Source organism: Mytilus galloprovincialis, chromosome 2 (assembly GCF_965363235.1).
Source record: "Mytilus galloprovincialis chromosome 2, xbMytGall1.hap1.1, whole genome shotgun sequence".
NCBI classification, from domain to species: domain Eukaryota; kingdom Metazoa; phylum Mollusca; class Bivalvia; order Mytilida; family Mytilidae; genus Mytilus; species Mytilus galloprovincialis.
In genome coordinates this window covers 36162788-36183513 of record NC_134839.1, presented here as the reverse complement: position 1 = coordinate 36183513, position 20726 = coordinate 36162788, and the positions used below count along the sequence as shown (strand labels likewise).

At 31.8% G+C, this 20726-nt stretch overlaps 1 protein-coding gene across 4 annotated transcripts in view; it reads right to left on the bottom strand.

Annotated features, from left to right (window-relative positions):
- Nucleotides 1–17081, bottom strand: part of LOC143063490 (myc box-dependent-interacting protein 1-like) — a 43214-nt gene extending 26133 nt beyond the window's left edge. For 3 of the 4 annotated variants that reach the window (XM_076235687.1, XM_076235686.1, XM_076235688.1), the window contains exons 1-3: nt 16960–17080; nt 4426–4506; nt 3182–3236 (exon numbers count right to left, since the gene is read on the bottom strand). In XM_076235687.1, the coding sequence (XP_076091802.1) occupies nt 3182–3236; nt 4426–4506; nt 16960–17028 (205 nt within the window). In that variant the 5' untranslated portion in view covers nt 17029–17080. Of the gene's footprint in view, nt 1–3181; nt 3237–4425; nt 4507–16959 lie in introns of all 4 variants that reach the window. The other variant, XM_076235685.1, reaches the window with a different exon arrangement.
- Between the last annotated feature and the right edge of the window lie 3645 nt (nt 17082–20726).

Here is a 20726-nt window from a genome sequence, read left to right as displayed (position 1 = left end):
GTCTTGGTTTTGCCAAAGTTTTGATTCAAATTCTTCAAAGAAAAATTTGTAGTTTGCCTATCTATATCCTTGAAAATTGATACCCAATTAATAATATCCAATCCACAGTAGCTATCGCCATGTATAATTCTACGCATCCAAAAAGCTATAGGCAAGAAATAAATGGTAAAAAACAGATAGCCAATAGAACACCCTTATATACAAAATTAAATGTTTCAATGCTTCTGGGTAAAAACCAGAGAAGTTATCCTTATGATGCCAACACCTGTTTTACCTGTTTGAAGATAAACAAGATACAAATAATTATCTAAAACAAGGAATCATTAGTTACTAATGAGATGGATTGTAATGACCCACACTCTATGGATCAATACATCTTAGATACAATAAGAACTAATACTTCCCATGTTCAAAAGTGTGTTTATTCAAAAGACAACATATGCTAACTTCTCCTACTGAATACAAGAGTGCATACACTGAAATGTCTCGCCTTCTTTACTAATCATTGATATTATGTTGATACTCCTAAATATAAAGCTTTATTATGACTGTCACATAAACTTAACATGAACCATGAAAATGAGGTCAAGGTCAGTTGAACCATATTCCAGGCAGACATGTACAGCTAATAATGCTTCCATACAACAAATATAGTTGACCTTTTGCTTATAGTTTAAGAAAATAGACCAAAACACAAAAACTTAACACTGAGCAATGAACCGTGAAAACCAGGTCAAGGTCAAATAAAACCGGCACGACTGACATATAGATCATAAAATATTTCCATACACCAAATATAGTTGACCTATGACATATAGTATTAGATAAAAAGACCAAAACCCAAAAACTTAACTTTGACCACTGAACCATGAAAATGAGGTCAAGGTCAGATGACATCTGCACGCTAGACATGTACACCTTACAATCATTCCATACAACAAATATAGTAAACCTATTGCATAAAGTATGAGAAAAACAGACCAAAACACAAAAACTTAACTATAACCACTGAACCATGAAAATGAGGTCAAGGTCAGATGACATCTGCCCGCTAGACATGTACACCTTACAATCATTCCATACAACAAATAAAGTAAACCTACTGCATAACGTATGAGAAAAACAGACCAAAACACAACCAGATGCTCCGCAGGGCGTAGCTTTATACGACCGCAGAGGTTGAACCCTGAACGGTTGGGGAAAGTATGGACACAACATTCAAGCTGGATTCAGCTCTTAATTTGGATTGTGATTAAATAGTTGACACAGCATAGGTTTCTGACACAGAATGAATGTGTTCTAATGAACTTAAAATTTTTGTTTTCTCTTAGAGCAATTCACTATGCTGTTGAATATTAATCCTCTCAAAAAAATGTTTGAAGAAATTTTCTTTTTTATTTATGAAATTTCAAATGAGAAAAATTGAACCCAATTTTTTTAATCACATCCCCCTTTCCCTTATTCCAAAACTAATCTCAATTAAAATTTCTAATGGAGTTTGCAACAATAACTACTCATTTAAATACATCATAAAATATTAAGATGTAAAAAAACTGCTTGTTATCACTGAATGGTAAAGATTATTTTAATTTATCAGTTGGTAGTAAAAAGTGAATATACATTGTATATTGTATATAACAAAGATTTAAGTTGATTCTGGACAAAGAAAGATAACTCCAATTAAAAAAAAATCTTGCTATTGCACAATATTTTGCAATTAGATATTTCTTGCTTACTATTCTGGACAAAGAAAGATAACTCTAATTAAAAAAAAATTTGCTATTTCACAATATTGTGCAATTAGATATTTCTTGCCATTGCGCAATACTGTGCAATTGAAAAGACTTGCTATTGCACAATACTTAATATAATAATTTTAGATCCTGATTTGGACCAACTTGAAAACTGGGCCCATAATAAAATATCTAAGTACATTTTTGGATTCAGCATATCAAAGAACCCCAAGATTTCAATTTTTGTTAAAATCAGACTAAGTTTAATTTTGGACCCTTTGGACTTTAGTGTAGACCAATTTGAAAACAGGACCAAAAATGAAGAATCTACATACACAGTTAGATTTGGTATATCAAAGAACCCCATTTATTCAATTTTTGATGAAATCAAACAAAGTTTAATTTTGGACCCCGATTTGGACCAACTTGAAAACTGGGCCTATAATCAAGAATCTAAGTACATTTTTAGATTCAGCATATCAAAGAACCTAACTGATTCATTTTTTGTCAAAATCAAACTAAGTTCAATTTTGGACCCTTTGGACCTTAATGTAGACCAATTTGAAAACGGGACCAAAAGTTAAGAATCTACATACACAGTCATGACAGTTAGATTCGGCATATGAAAGAACCCCAATTATTCAATTTTGATGAAATCAAACAAAGTTTAATTTTGGACCCTTTGGGCCCCTTATTCTGTTGGGACCAAAACTCCCAAAATCAATACCAACCTTCCTTTTATGGTCATAAACCTTGTGTTAAAATTTCATAGATTTCTATTCACTTTTACTAAAGTTAGAGTGCGAAAACTAAAAGTATTCGGACGCCGGACGACGACGACGACGACGACGACGACGACGACGACGCAGACGCCAACGTGATAGCAATATACGACGAAAATTTTTTCAAAATTTGCGGTCGTATAAAAATCTGAACTTTTTTTCAAGTGGTCACTGAACCATGAAAATGAGGTCAAGGACAATGGACATGTGACTGACGGAAACTTCGTAACATGAGGCATCTATATACAAAATATGAAGCATCCAGGTCTTCCACCTTCTAAAATATATAGCTTTTAAGAAGTGAGCTAACACTGCCACCGCCGCCGGATCACTATCCCTATGTCGAGCTTGCTGCAACAAAAGTTGCAGGCTCGACAAAAACCAAGAAGTAGCAAAAATATGTCATGAATAGAATTTTTAGCCTTTCTGGCAAACATCTTGAGACAAAAAATATTGTATCTTTAAAATTTGGGTTTGGGTTTGTTTATGGGTTTATCATTTATTTTTCAAAATGGAGGAGGTAGATGTGACAGCAAGAGTGTGGGAAACAACTCTCAAGTCTACAATACTATCACTGAGCACAAGTGATGATTTAAAAAGATTGACCATATACACAAGAGTTTTGTACTGAAATGGTCAAAGTTTTGACTACAAGATTAATGTTACCTTTGGCACAACTAATATAGTTCCTGAGTTCTTTCTGGAATCTGTGGGCAACTTCCTGTTTAATAAATTAAAAACAAAACATAATGAATAAAACAAAAAGTTTTCCATCTTAGCTTTTATTTCTGGCTTGGTATGGCCTTAGTCTATCACATGTGTTTATTCCTACCCAAATTTGTTTGGTTCTTTTTTTTTCTTGCTTTTGTTTCTTATTCATCAATGACTTGCATTGTATTTGTTGGACATACAAAAATACTTTATAATCAATTATCCTGGACATTCTATGCTCAAAAACACATATTGGATCATAAAAGTATTCATACAATGAACATGATGAAGGGTAATACTATAAAAATAACATCCAAATATGGAACACCTGTGTTTCTGGAGGTTAATTTAGAACTTTATTGTACACTTGTACAACAGAAAAAAAACAGAAATGGCTATGTTTACAATGTGGTAACATATTGTTTTATAAAATTAAATATCAACATATTACAAATGAACCGGCAAACAAATTAGTTATGGTTTTTTTATGTATCTATTTTGAACACTGCAAAATATGCAATGATTATTAGGTTACACTCTCTAAAGCTGTTCCACAATCCATGTCTCTTTTGGGGAGATATGTAACATTCATAAAATACTTTATTTGCTTACTGACTGGTTCCCAAGTATGATCTCTAGATTTCATATCATAGAGTGTCATAACTTGAGGATGTTACCAATATATAAATACAAATAAATAGCAGTTAAATTAAATTCCATTAAGTTCTTTCGGCATATTGCGTAGTCTATACATGTATTTTCAGGAGTGCAACTTAATAGGACATTTTAAGAAGATTAACATGAACCTGCAAAAAATAACAGAGACCATGGTGTCATAAATAGTTATATTTTGTTTTGCATCTTTGCTGGTTTTCACTGGGATCGCTGTGTCCTATGTGCATTTATATATATAATACAATGAAAGAATGTTTTGTACATATTTGTTGTTTTATTGTTTTTGTATTTGCTGTTGTCTATTGTATCGTTTTAATTACTTATCTATTAATAGACAACTGTAAACACCTTTCAGTATCCACCCACTATTACCTAAACGCAAGATCACTACTTTATGAGTTAGTTAACTGTTGTTTTATTATGATATCAAAATAATGTGTCCTATTTTTTGTTAAAGATGGTAATAAAACATATAGGTGAAGTGGATGTCTTCCCTCTGGGACTAAAAATAGATATGAACTAACCTGTTGCCTTTCAAGGTTATGTACATGTTCATCAAATTTGTCATCTGCAGTCTTTTCTGCTTTCCCTAAATTCTGTAAAACCTGAAACAATAAATAAAATGGTTATCTCAAGTTATGTGGTTTTCTTTGAGAGTAGGAACCTATATCTACAGTATATTTGTTTAAGTTGAAACATATTTAATTATCATGATTATAGTGGATTTGGAAACATCCCTTTCCACTTTGCATGTGTGAGTGCTGCCTTGTAGTGGCATTAGCAGTGGCGGATCCAGAACTTTTCATAAGGGGATGGGGCGCTAACTGACCTAAGGGGGGGCCCACTCCAGTCATGCTTCAGTGATTCCCTATATAATCAACCAAATTTTTGCTACGAAAGGAGAGGCCCGGGCCCCCCTGGATCCGCCTATGATTAGCCTGCTCTTTTTCAAAATCTAAAAGGGTGTCTTTAAGTTTTAAAGATAATGGACCTTTGATATACAACATTCACTACATGTGAAATATAGATCTAAGACAGAGGCAGAATAATTCATTAAAAAAAGAATGGGGGTATATTGGCCCTTTCTATATGGGTCCCTATTTTTGATACCAGTATATCAAATACAATGTATATGTCATGACTATGGGTCAGTAATTTGTCTTTCAATCAGATATCTGTACATATATATTACCGTTTTATCCTTTCAATGAAATAATTTTTAAACAATATGTAAATTTTACCATGAAATATATTCATCAGTCAAGATTTTCAAAATACTATCATGTTTACACATATAACACATCAAATTGACAATGATATCTCATGTCAGCACAGGCTTGTAAATCTTTTGGTGACTACAGGACTGATAATACTCTAAATAATAGAAAGATACACAAGCAATGGCAGTGTCAGATCTAGGGGAAGGCTTCTGGGGGTTGGAATCCCCCCTTTTAAAGATGGATGCATTTGAATGGGGACATATAGTTGGACCCCCCCCCCCCCTTTTCTACTGGGTTTGAACCCCCTTTTTTAAATAGCTGGATCAGCCCAGGGCTTACAAAAAATATTTGAGCCAGCCAAACATTTTATATACGATCCCGATTTTAATCCCTTAAGACTAGGTAACAAAACTGTATTACTGATTATAGTATCTGAGATATGGAATTCACCACAAAAACTTAACCTTGTTCACTGATCCATGAAATGAGGTTGAGGTCAAGGGAAAACTGTCTGACAGGCATGAAGACCTTGCAAGGTACGCACATACCAAATATAGTTATCCTATTACTTATAATAAGAGAGAATTTAACATTACAAAAAATCTTTTTTTTTCAAGTAGTCACTGAACCATGAAAATGAGGTCAAGGACATTGGACTGACAGAAAGTTCGTAACATGAAGCATCTAAATACAACGTATGAAGCGTCCAGGTTTCTCACCTCCTAAAATATAAATTGTTAAATTGGCAGTTCATCATTCAAAGTATGCACATCAGCGTGCTCATATCTACCTTAGACTCCTTATTTGTGCAAAATGCTGTTGTCAAAAACTTTAATTCGTTTTTAAAAAATCACATTTTCCTAATACCACCTGCCCCCTAAATGGTATTTACCCAGTGGTTGTAAAAACTCAGATATAAGGCTTCTAGTTTAGAATACTAGACACACTCTTCTAAAAGATACCTGCATGTATATAACAGTCATTAATAGCAAAACCATACAGATTTCTTTCCAAAGGTGGATACTTAATCCTTTTATTGACTGGTCATCAGGGGGAAATATCCAAGTTAACTTTATCTAGATAGGTGTAATTTATATATTTCTGAAGGGAAATATCATTAGATACAGATTCAGGAAAGGTATCATTTTTATGTAATATTATACATTTTCGGTTTTACTGTATAATTCTAGGTTGCACTATAGATTTCTGGTTTTAATGTATAATCATTATACATCATTACTTGGTATTAGGTAATAATATTAATCTATACAATTAGAAATCAGTCATCTATCACTCCTAATGTTTGAACATCAGTGATTTGGTACAGTCCTTTTACATATTTGTGGCTAAGCTTACAGGTGTAACAAGTTAAAGGTCATCTAATTGACAGGTAAAAACACAGGTATACAAACATAAAAGACACAATGTTGATGTTGTAGGGGATGATAATGGTCATGTCCCTGTCAGAGTAATAGTATATAAAGGTGTATAAAGGTAACAAGATCACCTTTGATCTTTTCTATTACTTGTCACCTTTGACTTAATGAAACATTCATTAACTGTGCTAATTTTCATTTGAAGTGCAATCTATTTACATATGCTAAAGATGGATTGCAAGACAATGCTAATTAATAGTCATGATGAGAAACTTTAATTTAAAAAAAAAAACACCTATTTTCTTCCTTGTTCTATGTTCTATGTTTGATAGTTGTCTCATTGCCAATCACACCAAATTTTCTTATTTATATTTGTTTATTCATGTTTACAGTTTTGAATTTGCTTCTTATCCTAACATTCTTAAATACTTTAGGGGTCCTTGTTCTTTAGGTTGAGGGTTCATTTATAGTTAGGGATTTGGTAAGGGTTTGGTCTATCTCTGGGCTTATGTAAGGGTTAGTTTAGAATACATCTATCATCAGTATGGGTTGGGATCCCACAGGTAAGACAAGGTAAAAGTATTTAAGATAAAAATCCAGTTTCTGAAAAAGATCTTCGGTTACACATCAACGGGGTATTAAATAATGTATTTTAAATATATTATTAATCAAAATAAAATATACTCTGCCGTTTGCATCATAGGGGAGTATTGATCAATAATTATCTTTGCATGCCAGACTGGTGTTGGATTGCCACTGTGCCCGTCTTACAGTCCATATTTGGTCAAGAGAATGGCACCACCTCAATTAGGATCCCACAGGTTAAACAAGGTAAAAGTATTTAAGATAAAAAATCCAGTTTCTGAAAAAGATCTTCGGTTACACATCAAGCATGAAGTAATAGTATTGATCCAGAACATTTTGCATTCTTTACATTCATGTAACTCTACTAGTATTATGAAGTCATGTTTTAGTTCAGAGATTGTTTTCATCCTGGAAGTAAAATGACACAACAATGTTACCCATGTGGATTTTGCTTTTTCCACCTGCCCACCTGGTGCCCACTCTAGCTTATAATAATATCTTTTTTTTGGTAAAAATATTGATTGTACTTGCAAGTCTTTTGATTCACCAAAAGAAATTGCATGCCCAGGCCCCACTCCTATGGCTGCCAAGGCAGAGTGGTCAAGTTGAAATTTTGCCTACTGGTGCCCACTCATGGGGTGGACAAAGCCAAATCCACTTGTGCTGTAGTGAGAAAAACTGTGTGATAATACTTCCATGGTTTCACCAATCAAATTAATATAGCAAACAGAAAATGAAATGTCACAATACTTTTTTTAACACAAATATTTCATAAACTTGTTTATGATGTTGGGTTTTGCATGTAATTTTTTGGTAAGATCTTTTGGTTTGTACATTTTTCTGTTAGAATGGATGGACAATTTTCTGGCAGAACATAGAATATCTTCCATTTTAGATTTTGCCACAGTCGGTATTATATTTTTTGGAAATATGACTTTCAAATGCATATTGTGAAATCTCAAACAAAACAAAGGAGTTATCTAACATTATTTCCTTAAATAGAGGCTTCAAAGTATTTGACATAGTGATTTTTATCATCTATATAATCAATTGATTTTTCCTTTGGTGTCGCAAGTTCAAAACCTATTATTTATTACTGCTGCAATGGTTTTACTTGAAAGAGGATTAAATATGGAAAAGTGGACTGATGAACCAAGAACAAAAATCAAGCAATTTCAGTTTCATGGTTTTTTTTGTCAATGTGAAAGTTTTTCTTGGCCAAAATATTTGTCTTTAAGGCCAATACAGTGAGCTGAGGTTGGAAAACAAAATTGTGTATGCTTGGATACTTCTATTTAGATTTCTTTTCAGACCCTACAGAAATTATAGAGCTGCCTTTCAAGTTAAATCAAAGAAAATTATCATAAAATCTGAAATTAAGATGTATACATATTCCTTTAAAGAGTAAATAAATTTCCTCCAGTCTATCGCATTAATCTGAAGCCCTTCATTGACATTTCAAATCAAGGTCACAAACCACCAAATTGAGATATAAATATATACAATAACAAATTATACTTCATTTTAATTTTTATTTCAAGTTTTAGTTTAGTTTCAACAGTATTTTATTCAAATAAATTGAATTGGATTGGGCAACATGCATAGTCTATGTAAGCCCTCTCAATCAAGTTTTGCTATACATCCTAACAACTTTATCGGTAAATTAAACCAAAATTTATAACCTCCTCTATCAAATGTCTGTGTTTATGGTAGCATGTTCACTCTTGGTGAAATTAAAATGGTAATCTAATTAGCTACTCCTATATAAAACATACTATTTTTCAAACATAGGCTAATAGCACAGACTCATTGGGACTTAAGAGTTAGATGTTGTTTGATGTTTGGGTTGATGTTTCATAAATAACATGTTTACTCCAAATCTTAAGTTCTAAGTCCAAGTACATGTACCAGTTTTGATAGATCTACTTGAGTTTACCCCAAGATGCTACTCCTCAAAAAAATAATTTTTAACCCTATATCATGCAATAGTGCTGTGAACTCTCCACAGAAAGTAAAATTACATGAATACAGGTAGGTCTACAACATTACATGGAAATGATGTTTTGCTGCAAAGTCATTGACCTTTTAAGTTCAACCAAAAAAACCATCAAGACTCTTCATACAATTATTACAAATTAACCTCAAATGTATTACAAATTATAAAATTATTCCAGGCATGCAAAAGCATTTATGGCTTGTATTCCCACATTTTTATTTGTGAATAAAGTTTAAGGACAATTTGATTTATTTTGGTCATTGAAAAAAAATCAATTTTGTGCTTTTTGATAGTTTTATGATCCTTAGAAGACAGCTAATGACCAAACAGTCCAGTGTTAAAGTTTATAAAATTAGCAAATAGAAGGACAGATCAATTACTTCATAAAGAGAAAATATAAGTACTTAGTACCAGTACACTTCAATTCAATCATTAGACCATTTACATTTGGCCATTTTCTTCAATATACAGAATATGGAAATTTTTAAAAGCATGGAATGAATAGCATCAGTTACGGTACTTTAAGGTGAACCTTTTCACCTGTATTAGCCTTTAAAGGCCATATGCTTCCAGGGTAGTCCACTTATTCAAATGAATCAGAAGTTAATGGCTTTTCTTTATTATCCCCTTTTTAAATTGTTCAGACAATTACATGGTTAAATTTCAGATTTTCAAAGTGTGAAATTTACCTGGCTATCATCTTTCACAAACTATATTACTTTTATAGTCTATTCCTGATACATTCTACAGGTATACATGGTATATAGAATGTACTGTAGATATGTAAATTTGCAAGGTCAGTTCAAATTGCAAAAACTTGCATATAACCTTGATAAAAACATTCTTGGTAAAAAGTAGTATTGAATTCAAGTCCCAGAAAGAAATGAACAATTGCAAACTACACAAATGAACTAATGATTAAACATTTTTGTTCTATTTTCAGGGAAAAGATTGCAACTGAAGCTGCACAGAAGGCAATTAACATAGTGTAAAATAATATTACATTTTCTTAACCCTTCATCTCGACAGAAATTAGTTTTTTGATTGCAATGGCACTATACATGTGTCTATAGTCACTAAGTGAAGAATTCCCTTTTCAGAAATTATTATGAACTAAGGTTCCAACTCCTTCAGGCAAAGTTGACCAAAGATGAATTTAGCAATTCTGGATATATACATTATATGTTTTTGGTCATATATAACTCCTAAAGTTTTGACATTTTCCTATCCCTACTTTTCAAATGTTAAGTGTTCCTCACAGATGAAAGAAAATTTGGAAAAGCACTTTTGACGCACATATTTTTAAGGGTTTAAATTCATAAGATTTATCAGTTGTAAACATGTATAATTATCGGTATATCAGCATAATTAATAACTTAATGAAAGCTATAATCACAAATTACGTAAGGCCATGTACTGACTGGACTGCGCAACTTTGGAGTGATTTATTTTTCTATGTACTTATTTCATGAATTAAAGAAATTATCTTGTATCTTCAGGGATATATCATACCTAGTGTCAGCTTCAATTGAAGTAACAGACAAGCATATGGAACATTGAATCGTACTTAGTTGAACATTTTTATTCATTGTTTACCTATACCCACTACATTAGCAAATATTAGTACCCAAAAATTAATAAGGAGATCACAGTAACCTACATCTTTGCTAGCCGAGAGTTATGATCTATTAATCCCTTCTCCTCAAAGAGAAGGGGAACTTAGAGTCGTATAATCCTATGGCTAGCAAAGAGGAGTTACTTACAGCATTTATAATTTAAAAATTGAAGGAATAAACTCTCAGCATTAAGATTTTAATCAAGTTTAACATTATTTTTTTCAATTTAAACAATCTTTATTGTTTTACAGTAATAAATTTACTTAAGAATTGTTTACAAGTTGTCATATTAAAGAACAAGCTCTTATTTCCTTATAAAGTTTGTTTTTTTTAACAAAAATCAATTATGCATTGTTCTACTCACTATAGTTTAAACATTGTTACAATTTACAATATTAAGGAAGCATTATAATCTTTATCTATCTTTTTTTCTTACTTTTAAGAAATGACTGAAGTATCAACTTCCTTTGTTATTCTAGTCTATACATTTATATGCACATGATATGTATTATAATGTACTCACTACAAATATAAGTAAATGCAATGACTGACATTATGATACTGTAAAATTGTATTTTTTGGATATTTGATTTTGTGGTTTTGCCAGAGTCTACAAGGTCATAAAAAAGAATAGGTTTGTTTGCCCAAACCCTACCTACCCAGAAAAAAAGCTGCCTACTCAAATTCTTTTATTGTCCTGATTTGAAGAAGTTTTTTTATAATCAGATAGGCATGAAGACTAATTAACATCCGATACTTCAATTTCTTTAAAAAAAAAAAAAAAATACCTACATTGTACCTACCTACCCACTGTCTTAACCTTGGGTAGTGTTTGGGCAAACCAAAATATTTTTAATTGTGGCCCAAACAAGAGTATTAGAAATTTCTCTTTCATTGAATATGTAAATTCTTGGTTCACCTGTACGCCCATATTATCCACAAAAATTGGTATCCCAAGAATAATATTGATTCCACAAATATATGAAAATTATTGACAAAAAGTTACCCCTATCTTTACTTCTCACACTAAAGATTGTCAATGAGACATGATCCTATCTACCAATGGCCCAATACTAAAAAAATGTGGTTTCTCAAAGGGTTTTGGATCTACTGGTAACAATTTTAAAACATGTTGAATTAATCATATGAGAAACCCAAAGTTAAAGGATGACAATTAAAAGCAAATTTTAGCATACAAGATACTCATTAAGAATGAGGTTATATAATAATTTTAAGCAGAAGTAAAAAAATATTAAAATATTTAATTGTGAAATAGTTTATCAAATATCATTTGCATTAATAATTGCTTTTTTTTTTTTAATCTAAACGTTATATGTAATAATGTTGTAGTTAACAACTAAAACATGTATATCATATATAATTTTATATATACAGTATATGTAACTAATTTTGAACATAATGTTATCAATTGAAAAAGGCTTGATCTAAATTTGCAGGATGTGTATAAGTGTACTCTAAGCCTTGCAAGTTTTAGTCGACTTATATGTTTTACATTAAGGGACATAAGTACAATAGATGTACTTTTTTTGTAATACACAGAATTTGTCTTGTCGCCAACAAGACAGGAATGTTATAATCTTGAATGCACATTAAATATAGAAACTGAGAGTGTCTATTTTTTAACATGTGTTATGTGCTAAAACCTTTTTCTGTTATATTTTTTTTAACTTCTTTGAAAGTTATTAATGACCAATAGCCAATATCATCTCATAATGCTGGATATTATGCAACTAAAGCAAAATACTTCTGTATATCAAGATGCACTATTCTTTGAACTGTCATGACTGTTAGGTCCTTAATTTAAACAGGGATGGATTCAGCCATTTTAAAAAGGGGGGACCCAACCCAGGACAAAGGGGGGTTCCAACTATATGTCTCCATTCAAATGCATTGATCGTCCAAAAAAAGGGGGGTTCCAACTATATGATATAGTTGGAACCCCCCTTTTATAATATGTCTCCATTCAAATGCATTGATCGTCCAAAAAAAAGGGGGGTTCCAAACCCCAGAACCCTCCCCCTGGATCTGCCACTGTTAAATAGTTGACTGTACAATATAGATTTGTTCATATTGAAGACCAAATAGTTGTGTTACACATCCATGTTATTTGGTCTCTGGAGGACAGTGATCTCATTGACAATCATACCCCATCTTCTTATTTTATGAACACTTCTTTCATAATTTTATAGGATTAACAGATATTTGTAGTCAACTGATGGGTAGATGAAAAAAAAAGTGTTTAGAAATCTCCTCAGGAGATACACAATGTACCATCAAGAGCAGATGTCCATATCATTTTTTTCCAAAAAATACTGATCTGACACGGGAGGTACCACCTTCGGTTAATGTCATGTAACATGCTACCATTGATTTAATAGCATGATGTCATTGTATATAATAGTGCACAGGATAGGTGAAAATTATTATCCATTATTTATTAATAATGTTTACCCTAAAGCAATTTTTTTACATTACATGCATTTTATCTGCAGTGTTGCAATCATGCACTGTTGACTATAATCAAAGTGGACTAGGTGCATTTGACTGACCTCTGGATAACTGAAATACTTTTCTATTAAAGTGTGTACTAAAGCATCACTCACCTATAAAATAGGAAGACATTTTTTTTTTAATTGGATCTTTGAAAGTTCAAAATATTGTTTGAACAGTACAATAAAAAAATGATTAAAAATGACTAGAATACATCCAATTAAAAAATAACTCAGACACTGCATAACATAAGTTTGCACTGGTTTCATTGTTTGCAAATTGGAATTTTCCTTTATATTTCCATTATTTCATTTCAAGAAGACTTTTATTGTTTGTAAGCTTTCTTACTTTTAATTTACAATGCAGTTGTTTAACATGTTTAAATTGAATGGGATACATTTGTACATGTTACATGTACACCAGTACAATATTGTATTAATATTAAAAGTATTGTTTATTAGAGTTACAATTATACTTTCATTTCCAAATTAGGTCTAAATGTACATGTACTGTTATGACTAGTCTGATATAGAGTGGGGAGATATCTTGTTATATTTCAGCTCTGAAATTATCTAGTATTTGAAAGAATTTAGAAGTTGATACCATTTACCATTTATCAGTCATTAAACACTGTCTTATTGACTTAACTATCCATAATTGATATTCAGATAAACTTTTTACCTACTTCTATATTTAAATTACACAAATATGTCTATTAGACAAATACATGTGCAGGTTCATTGTACATGTAGGGATTTTCATTTTCCTCCACACAATACTTAAACAATAATAATGGCAATGACCAGCAGATTCATAACTTTGGTGCATTTTATCGTACTTGTACATTCATGACACTGCAGAGGATAAAAATTTAGTTGACTATAGAGGGAATCACAGAGGAATGACTGGAGCAGTCCCCCCTTAGGTCAGTCAGCCCAGCCCCCCCCCCCCCCCCCTTTTATGAAAAGTTATGGATCCGCAACTCGTTTTGTATTGCAGCGTTTTTTGTTGCTTATTGTTCTATCCTAATCAGGATGCTCAATGGTTTTCTAGTTTGAATTGTCTTATATACATTGTAGTTTGTTTATAGTTTATCATACCTATGGCTTTGCTCATTGGTGAAGGCTTTATGGCATGCATGGTGACCGACATTGTATAGTTGTTTACAATCAATCATTTCATAATTTAGTCTCTGATAGATAGTTGTCTCATTTGCAACCAGATTTTTATACTAGATGAATTATGATTTTTTTATTACCAAAATACTTTTTTTATGATCATTCATTGATCAAAATTTTCAACTTCTAGATCATCAAATTTAGAATACAAAAGATTTTCTCCTGTGTAATTAAATATAATTTACACCTAGAAGGTACAATATTGTATTTTTATGCAGTTTTACACCTTAAAGTACTACAAGTCATTCATCAACGGTCTATTGCCTCTAGTCATTCACAAAACAAGCTACACCTACCATAGCAGACTTAACAGAAATCTGTCTACCTATCATTAATGATGACAGTTCTATCATTTGTTTTTCTTTTTTTATTTGTTTGTTTGTCCTTCTTTTATTATTTATATGTAAATATTTCACTTAGACCTAATTATTCAATTTCAAAACCAAATTATGTACAAATTATTGAATAAATGAAACCAACGGAGGTAAATATTTCACACATGTTCTAGATAACATATAAACAAATTAAATTTATCATCTGTATATAAATGTTTTACTGTAACATTAACATGAACTTCTTGGTAGTCCTTAAGGATAAGTACTCTATGACTTGAAACTGTGAGGTTCAATAAAAACACTGTCACATACATGTATGTATGAGTATGACATGTACAAGTTTTTGTTGACGACATGCTTTGATTATAAATGTTAAAACAGATTTTACATTAATTTAAAGAAAGCAGAAAGACTAGTACTATTAGAAAACTTTAAAGGTACTTCAAAAAAACATGTATAGATTCTCTTTCATATATAAATAATATATTTGTACTTAAATTAATATTAGTCAAAAATTGAGACTTGGAGTTTTCAACTGTGATCATGAGGCTCAGGCAAACCAGCAAAGCTGACCTTAAGGCTTAGTTGATAAATAAGTATTGATCAATACATTACAAATATAACTACTCAGTTTGCTTTAAAATTAAATTGTTTTTGAATTGTCTATTCTTTAACTAAGGATGTATGGTCTAAAAATATTACTTTTCAAATGACCTGAATATATATATGTATACATGTTAAAATTTACAAGGATTATAGTGTCACTGTCAATCAATTCAACTTCAGTATTTCTAATGTGTCAGAATTGTCTGATGACGGAACATTGACCAATACACTCCCTCTCTAATATGTTTTATTTATTGGTACCTTTATGATTGTTATTTAAATGGTATGTTATGTTCTAGTGGATAGAACACCTCCACACCTTAAACTTTTTGTGTCAAGATATATATTTATATATATATCCCAACCTGGAATATGACAGGTTACATATTTCATAGTAAACATGGTAAATGGTGTGACTATTTCTATGTCTATTTTCAGTACTTTTGACCATTAGAAATATAACTACTTAGTATGCTTATATCAATTTCAAATGTAGTCATGAATAAAATTATTATTAAAAACTGTAAACACTGTTGTAAATTTAAAGAAAAAATGGCTGGTGGCAGAGGCATTTAATACCATAAGAAGCCTCTGCTGGTGTATAAAATCATAATTTGCTTGGACATTTCAATACTGCACTAACTGAAAAATCTGCTACTTTCTTAAATATCTATAATATGTTAAAGAATATTGCATCTAATATGCAATTTGAATCTTTTTCTATAACATCATGAACATGTATAAATTCTTTGATAATATTCATATTATTTATCAAAAGATAAAACAGAATTTAGAGATTTGTCAAAGAATTCATAAAAAATGATTCGAATTGCATATTAGATGCAATGATCTTGAACATAAAGATAATCATGTCCTTGTCAACTACATTTGTACATGTACACCTATGTATACACTGATTTAATTAAAAGAAAAAAGACCACTGACATATATATATATATATATGATACACCACTGTATGGATTGATTCAGACAGAGACATATATATGTCTCTGATTCAGAGCAGTCCCTGCTTCAATTCCTAGATTGATGTTGTCAATATTACTATGAAATCAAATAGATTTTCTTCCAACAATTATGAGCCCAGAGTGATTTATTTTATAAGAAGATTACAACTTCTCTCTTCACAAGGGTGTAATATCTTCTATAATCATCTTGGGTGATTTAACTGTCATACAGATATGTAATAAACTACAATACCCAAGAGCAATCTTATTATGAAGCTGTCAAAGTTTATCAATAATTCAATAATGTAGTATTTTGATAAACGATGCAAACAACACGGATTTGACTTCCGCGTGCGTCAACAGTAAAATAAATATATTAAAAAAAAAGTACACTAAAAAGTATCTTGTATACAATGAACATATGGAATTTTGATACACTGAATAGATAAATACTTAAAATCTGTGAATAAATACAATAAGTAAATACTTTAGGAAGTTGACACAATTTTCACGCATTCGTGAACAACGGGACAATCAAAAGTTAGCAGACACCTGTTTAAAGAAGATGTGTTTTCTGTGTCCTTTACGTCATGTCATAAGTTTTCTCGACTTGTAAAATAGAAAATAATATTGTTGAATGTTTTTGTGCAAATAGAATATTTTTTCTTACCTTTGTTTTTGTGCGCGTTAACTTTTTTTGTGCTTTTTGCATAAATCCTCCTTTATTATGGTCTGCCATGATCGGCTATCGAGATGTTTATGTGACAACTTTTCTGATTGGTTAATTAAATTGATGTCCGGATCTATAGTCCGTTTCATTGATTGGATGTTTTCTCCTGTATTTACAATATTTATTCTCGTTAAGACATCTGTTTGTAATGACAAACAAAAGAAATATGTCATGTTGCTGCATTAATATGATGATTGCACTTAACATTTTCACTAGATACATTTTATTCGCTATGGAGGTTCCAAGTATCGCCAAGCAAGTTATCGGAATTACAATGGGGACTAACGCCGCACCACTCATTGCAGACCCATTTCTAAAAGGCACTGGCTACGGTTACATGGAAATGTAACAATAATAAAAATATTATTGTTACATTGGAGACTAATTGCCGGAATGCAAAGTTGGGTAAGGAACCGATTAATTACGAATGTAACAATAATTATTGAGGCTACGGTTACATTGCGTTATTGTTACATGAAAAACAGCAATGTACGCTAGATTTATTAAACTTAAATCTTCTATATAGTTGTGTTGCTTAATTTATTCATGTCTACTAAATAATACTTGTTATAATGATAAATAATAAATATTATTATTCAACAAATGGTGTTTAAATAGTTTTAGGTATTAATGGATTTGATGTTCTTAAAGATACTACTTCAAATTAGTAGTGCCAAAGGCGAAAAATAAAGTTCAATGATTTATTGTTGAAAACTCGGGCTGAGAAAACTGTTCACTTTTAAGTATTTAACTGCACACCTACTCGTATTACTGTCATTATACTTTGAACAAAAGATGAAGAGATTCCTATTACCAAATTTGTTTGGGTGAAAATTTTAAAACTTGCATGGGATGCGTTTGAAACGAAACTGAAACAATATCAAGACACAAATTTCATACAGCTATACGAACGCACTTACCAAAAATTGATACATCAAAAGCAAAGTCTGCTAACTGTGAACTAACACTGTGAACTTCTGTATACATGTATAAAATTGAGAATGGAAATGGGGAATGTGTCAAAGCGACAACAACCCGAACATAGAGTAGACAACAGCCGAAGGTCACCAATGGGTCTTCAATGTAGCGAGAAACTCCCGCACCCGTCGGAGGCGTCCTTCAGCTGGCCCCTTAACAAATATGTATACTAGTTCAGTGATAATGGACGTCATACTAAACTCCGAATTATACACAAGAAACTAACATTAAAAAATCATACAAGACTAACAAAGGCCATGCAAAGGCTCCTGACTTGAGAAAGGCGCAAAATTGCGGCGGGGTTAAACATGTTTATGAGATCTCAACCCTCCCCTATACCTCTAGCCAATGTAGAAAAACAAACGCACAACACTACTCATAGTAACACTCAGTTTAAGAGATGTCCGAGTCCGATTTCAGAATCCATGGAGGACGTACTATAAAAAAATAAAAAAATTGTATTTTATACTTGTATGTATTGTAAATATAAGATAATGTCTTCAACTTTTATTATTTAGTACATATTACTAGTCCCATCGAACATTGCTGTTTTTCATGTAACAATAACGCAATGTAACCGTAGCCTCAATAATTATTGTTACATTCGTAATTAATCGGTTCCTTATCCAACCATGCATTCCGGCATTTAGTCCCCAATGTAACAATAATATTTTTATTATTGTTACATTTCCATGTAACCGTAGCCAGTGCCTTTCTAAAATCAGTCAAGATTCATCAAAACAACATCTAATACAAAAAAAAATAACACTTTAAGATATTTGGCTTATATAATTTTTAGCTCTCATTAATGCAGACTTTAGTATGTATATGGAAAGAGATTAATGCTGTTAAACTTAACGTTTAATAAAGCAACTTTACTGACTTTGCCAGCTGAAGGACACCTACGGGTGCGGGAATTCTCGCTACATTGAAGACCCATTGGTTGCCTTCGGCTGTTGTTTGCTCTATGGTCGGGTGGTTGTCGCTTTGACATATTCACCATTTCCTTTCTCAATTTTATTTGAACGTTATTCTTGTATCTATTCTATATCTCTAAATTCAGTGGCGTAGCTTACGTTGAGGCAACCGAGGCAACTGCCTCGATAAAAAAAAAAATTATTTTCCTTTGCTGTAATTTCTTTTAAATGATTATTGCAGCAAACTGGCTACTAAACAATAATCATGATAGCAACTTGTTATGTCTTGTTGCCGGTTATTGATTTATACCCTTTACGAATTATTCAAGACTTATGAATTAACTTTCTCTCCTCTACTTGGAAAACCCCTTTACGGTAGTTTTCTGTAATTCAAGTTTGTCAGTCAGAGTAAAAGAAAATTGACAACTGATTTATTTTGTCCTACCCTACTCTTCAACTTCGTACTTTATTTGGCTTTTTTATTTAACTTTTTTGGATTCGAGCGTCACTGATGAGTCTTTTGTAGACGAAACGCGCGTCTGGCGTATATAATAAATTTAGTCCTGGTATCTATGATGAGTTTATTTACTACCACTGGGTCAATGCCACGGGAAACAAACCAGATGTTCCACAGGGCGCAGCTTTATACGACCGCAGAGATCGAACCCTGAACAGTTGGACAAGTATGGACACAACATTCAAGCTTGATACAGTTCTGAATTTGGATTGTGATTAAATAGTTGACACAAAATAGGTTTCTGACACTGAATGAATGTGGTCTAAAAACTTTAAAAAAAATAAATTGGACATTTTCTTATTATGGTCCAATATCCAAAATCTAAATACATGGTTAGATTCAGCATATCAAAGATCATCAAATAACCCCAAGAATTCGTTTATGATGAAATTAAATAAAGTTCAATTTTGGACCCTTTAGAACTCAATGTTGACCAATTTGACAAAGGGCCCAAACACCAAAAACATTAATACATGGTAAATTCAGCATATCAAAGAACCCCATATATTCAATTACTTTTGTTGAAATCAAACAAAGTTTAATTTTGGACCCCGCTTTGGACCAACTTGAAAACTGGGCCCGTAATCGAAAATATAAGTACATGTTTAGATTCAGGATATCAGAGAACCCCAAGAATTCATTTTTTGTTAAAATCAAACTAAGTTTGATTTTGGACACTTTGGAACTTAATGTAGACTTATTTGAAAACGGGACCAAAAATTTAGAATCTAAATACACGATCAGATTCAGCATATTAGATAACCCAATAATTCAATTTTTGATGAAATTAAACATAGTTTGATTTGGGACCCTTTGGCCCCTAATTCCTAAACTGTTGGGACCAAAACTCCCAGAATCAATCCCAACCTTCCCTTTGTGGTCATAAACCTTGTGTTTAAATTTCATAGATTTCTATTTACTTATATTAAAGTTATGGTGCGAAAACCAAGAATAATGCTTACTTGGGCCCCTTTTTGGCCCCTTATTCCTAGACTTTAATTCCTTTAATGTAGACCAATTTGAAAACGGGACCAAAAATTAAGAATCTACATACACAGTTAGATTTGGCATATCAAAGAACCCCAATTATTCAATTTTTGATGAAATCAAACAAAGTTTAATTTTGGACCCCGATTTGGACCAACTTGAAAACTGGGCCCATAATCAAAAATCTAAGTACATTTTTAGATTCAGCATATCAAACAACCCTAAGGATTCATTTTTTGTTAATATTGGACCCTTTGGACCTTAATGTAGACCAATTTGAAAACAGGACCAAAAATTAAGAATCTACA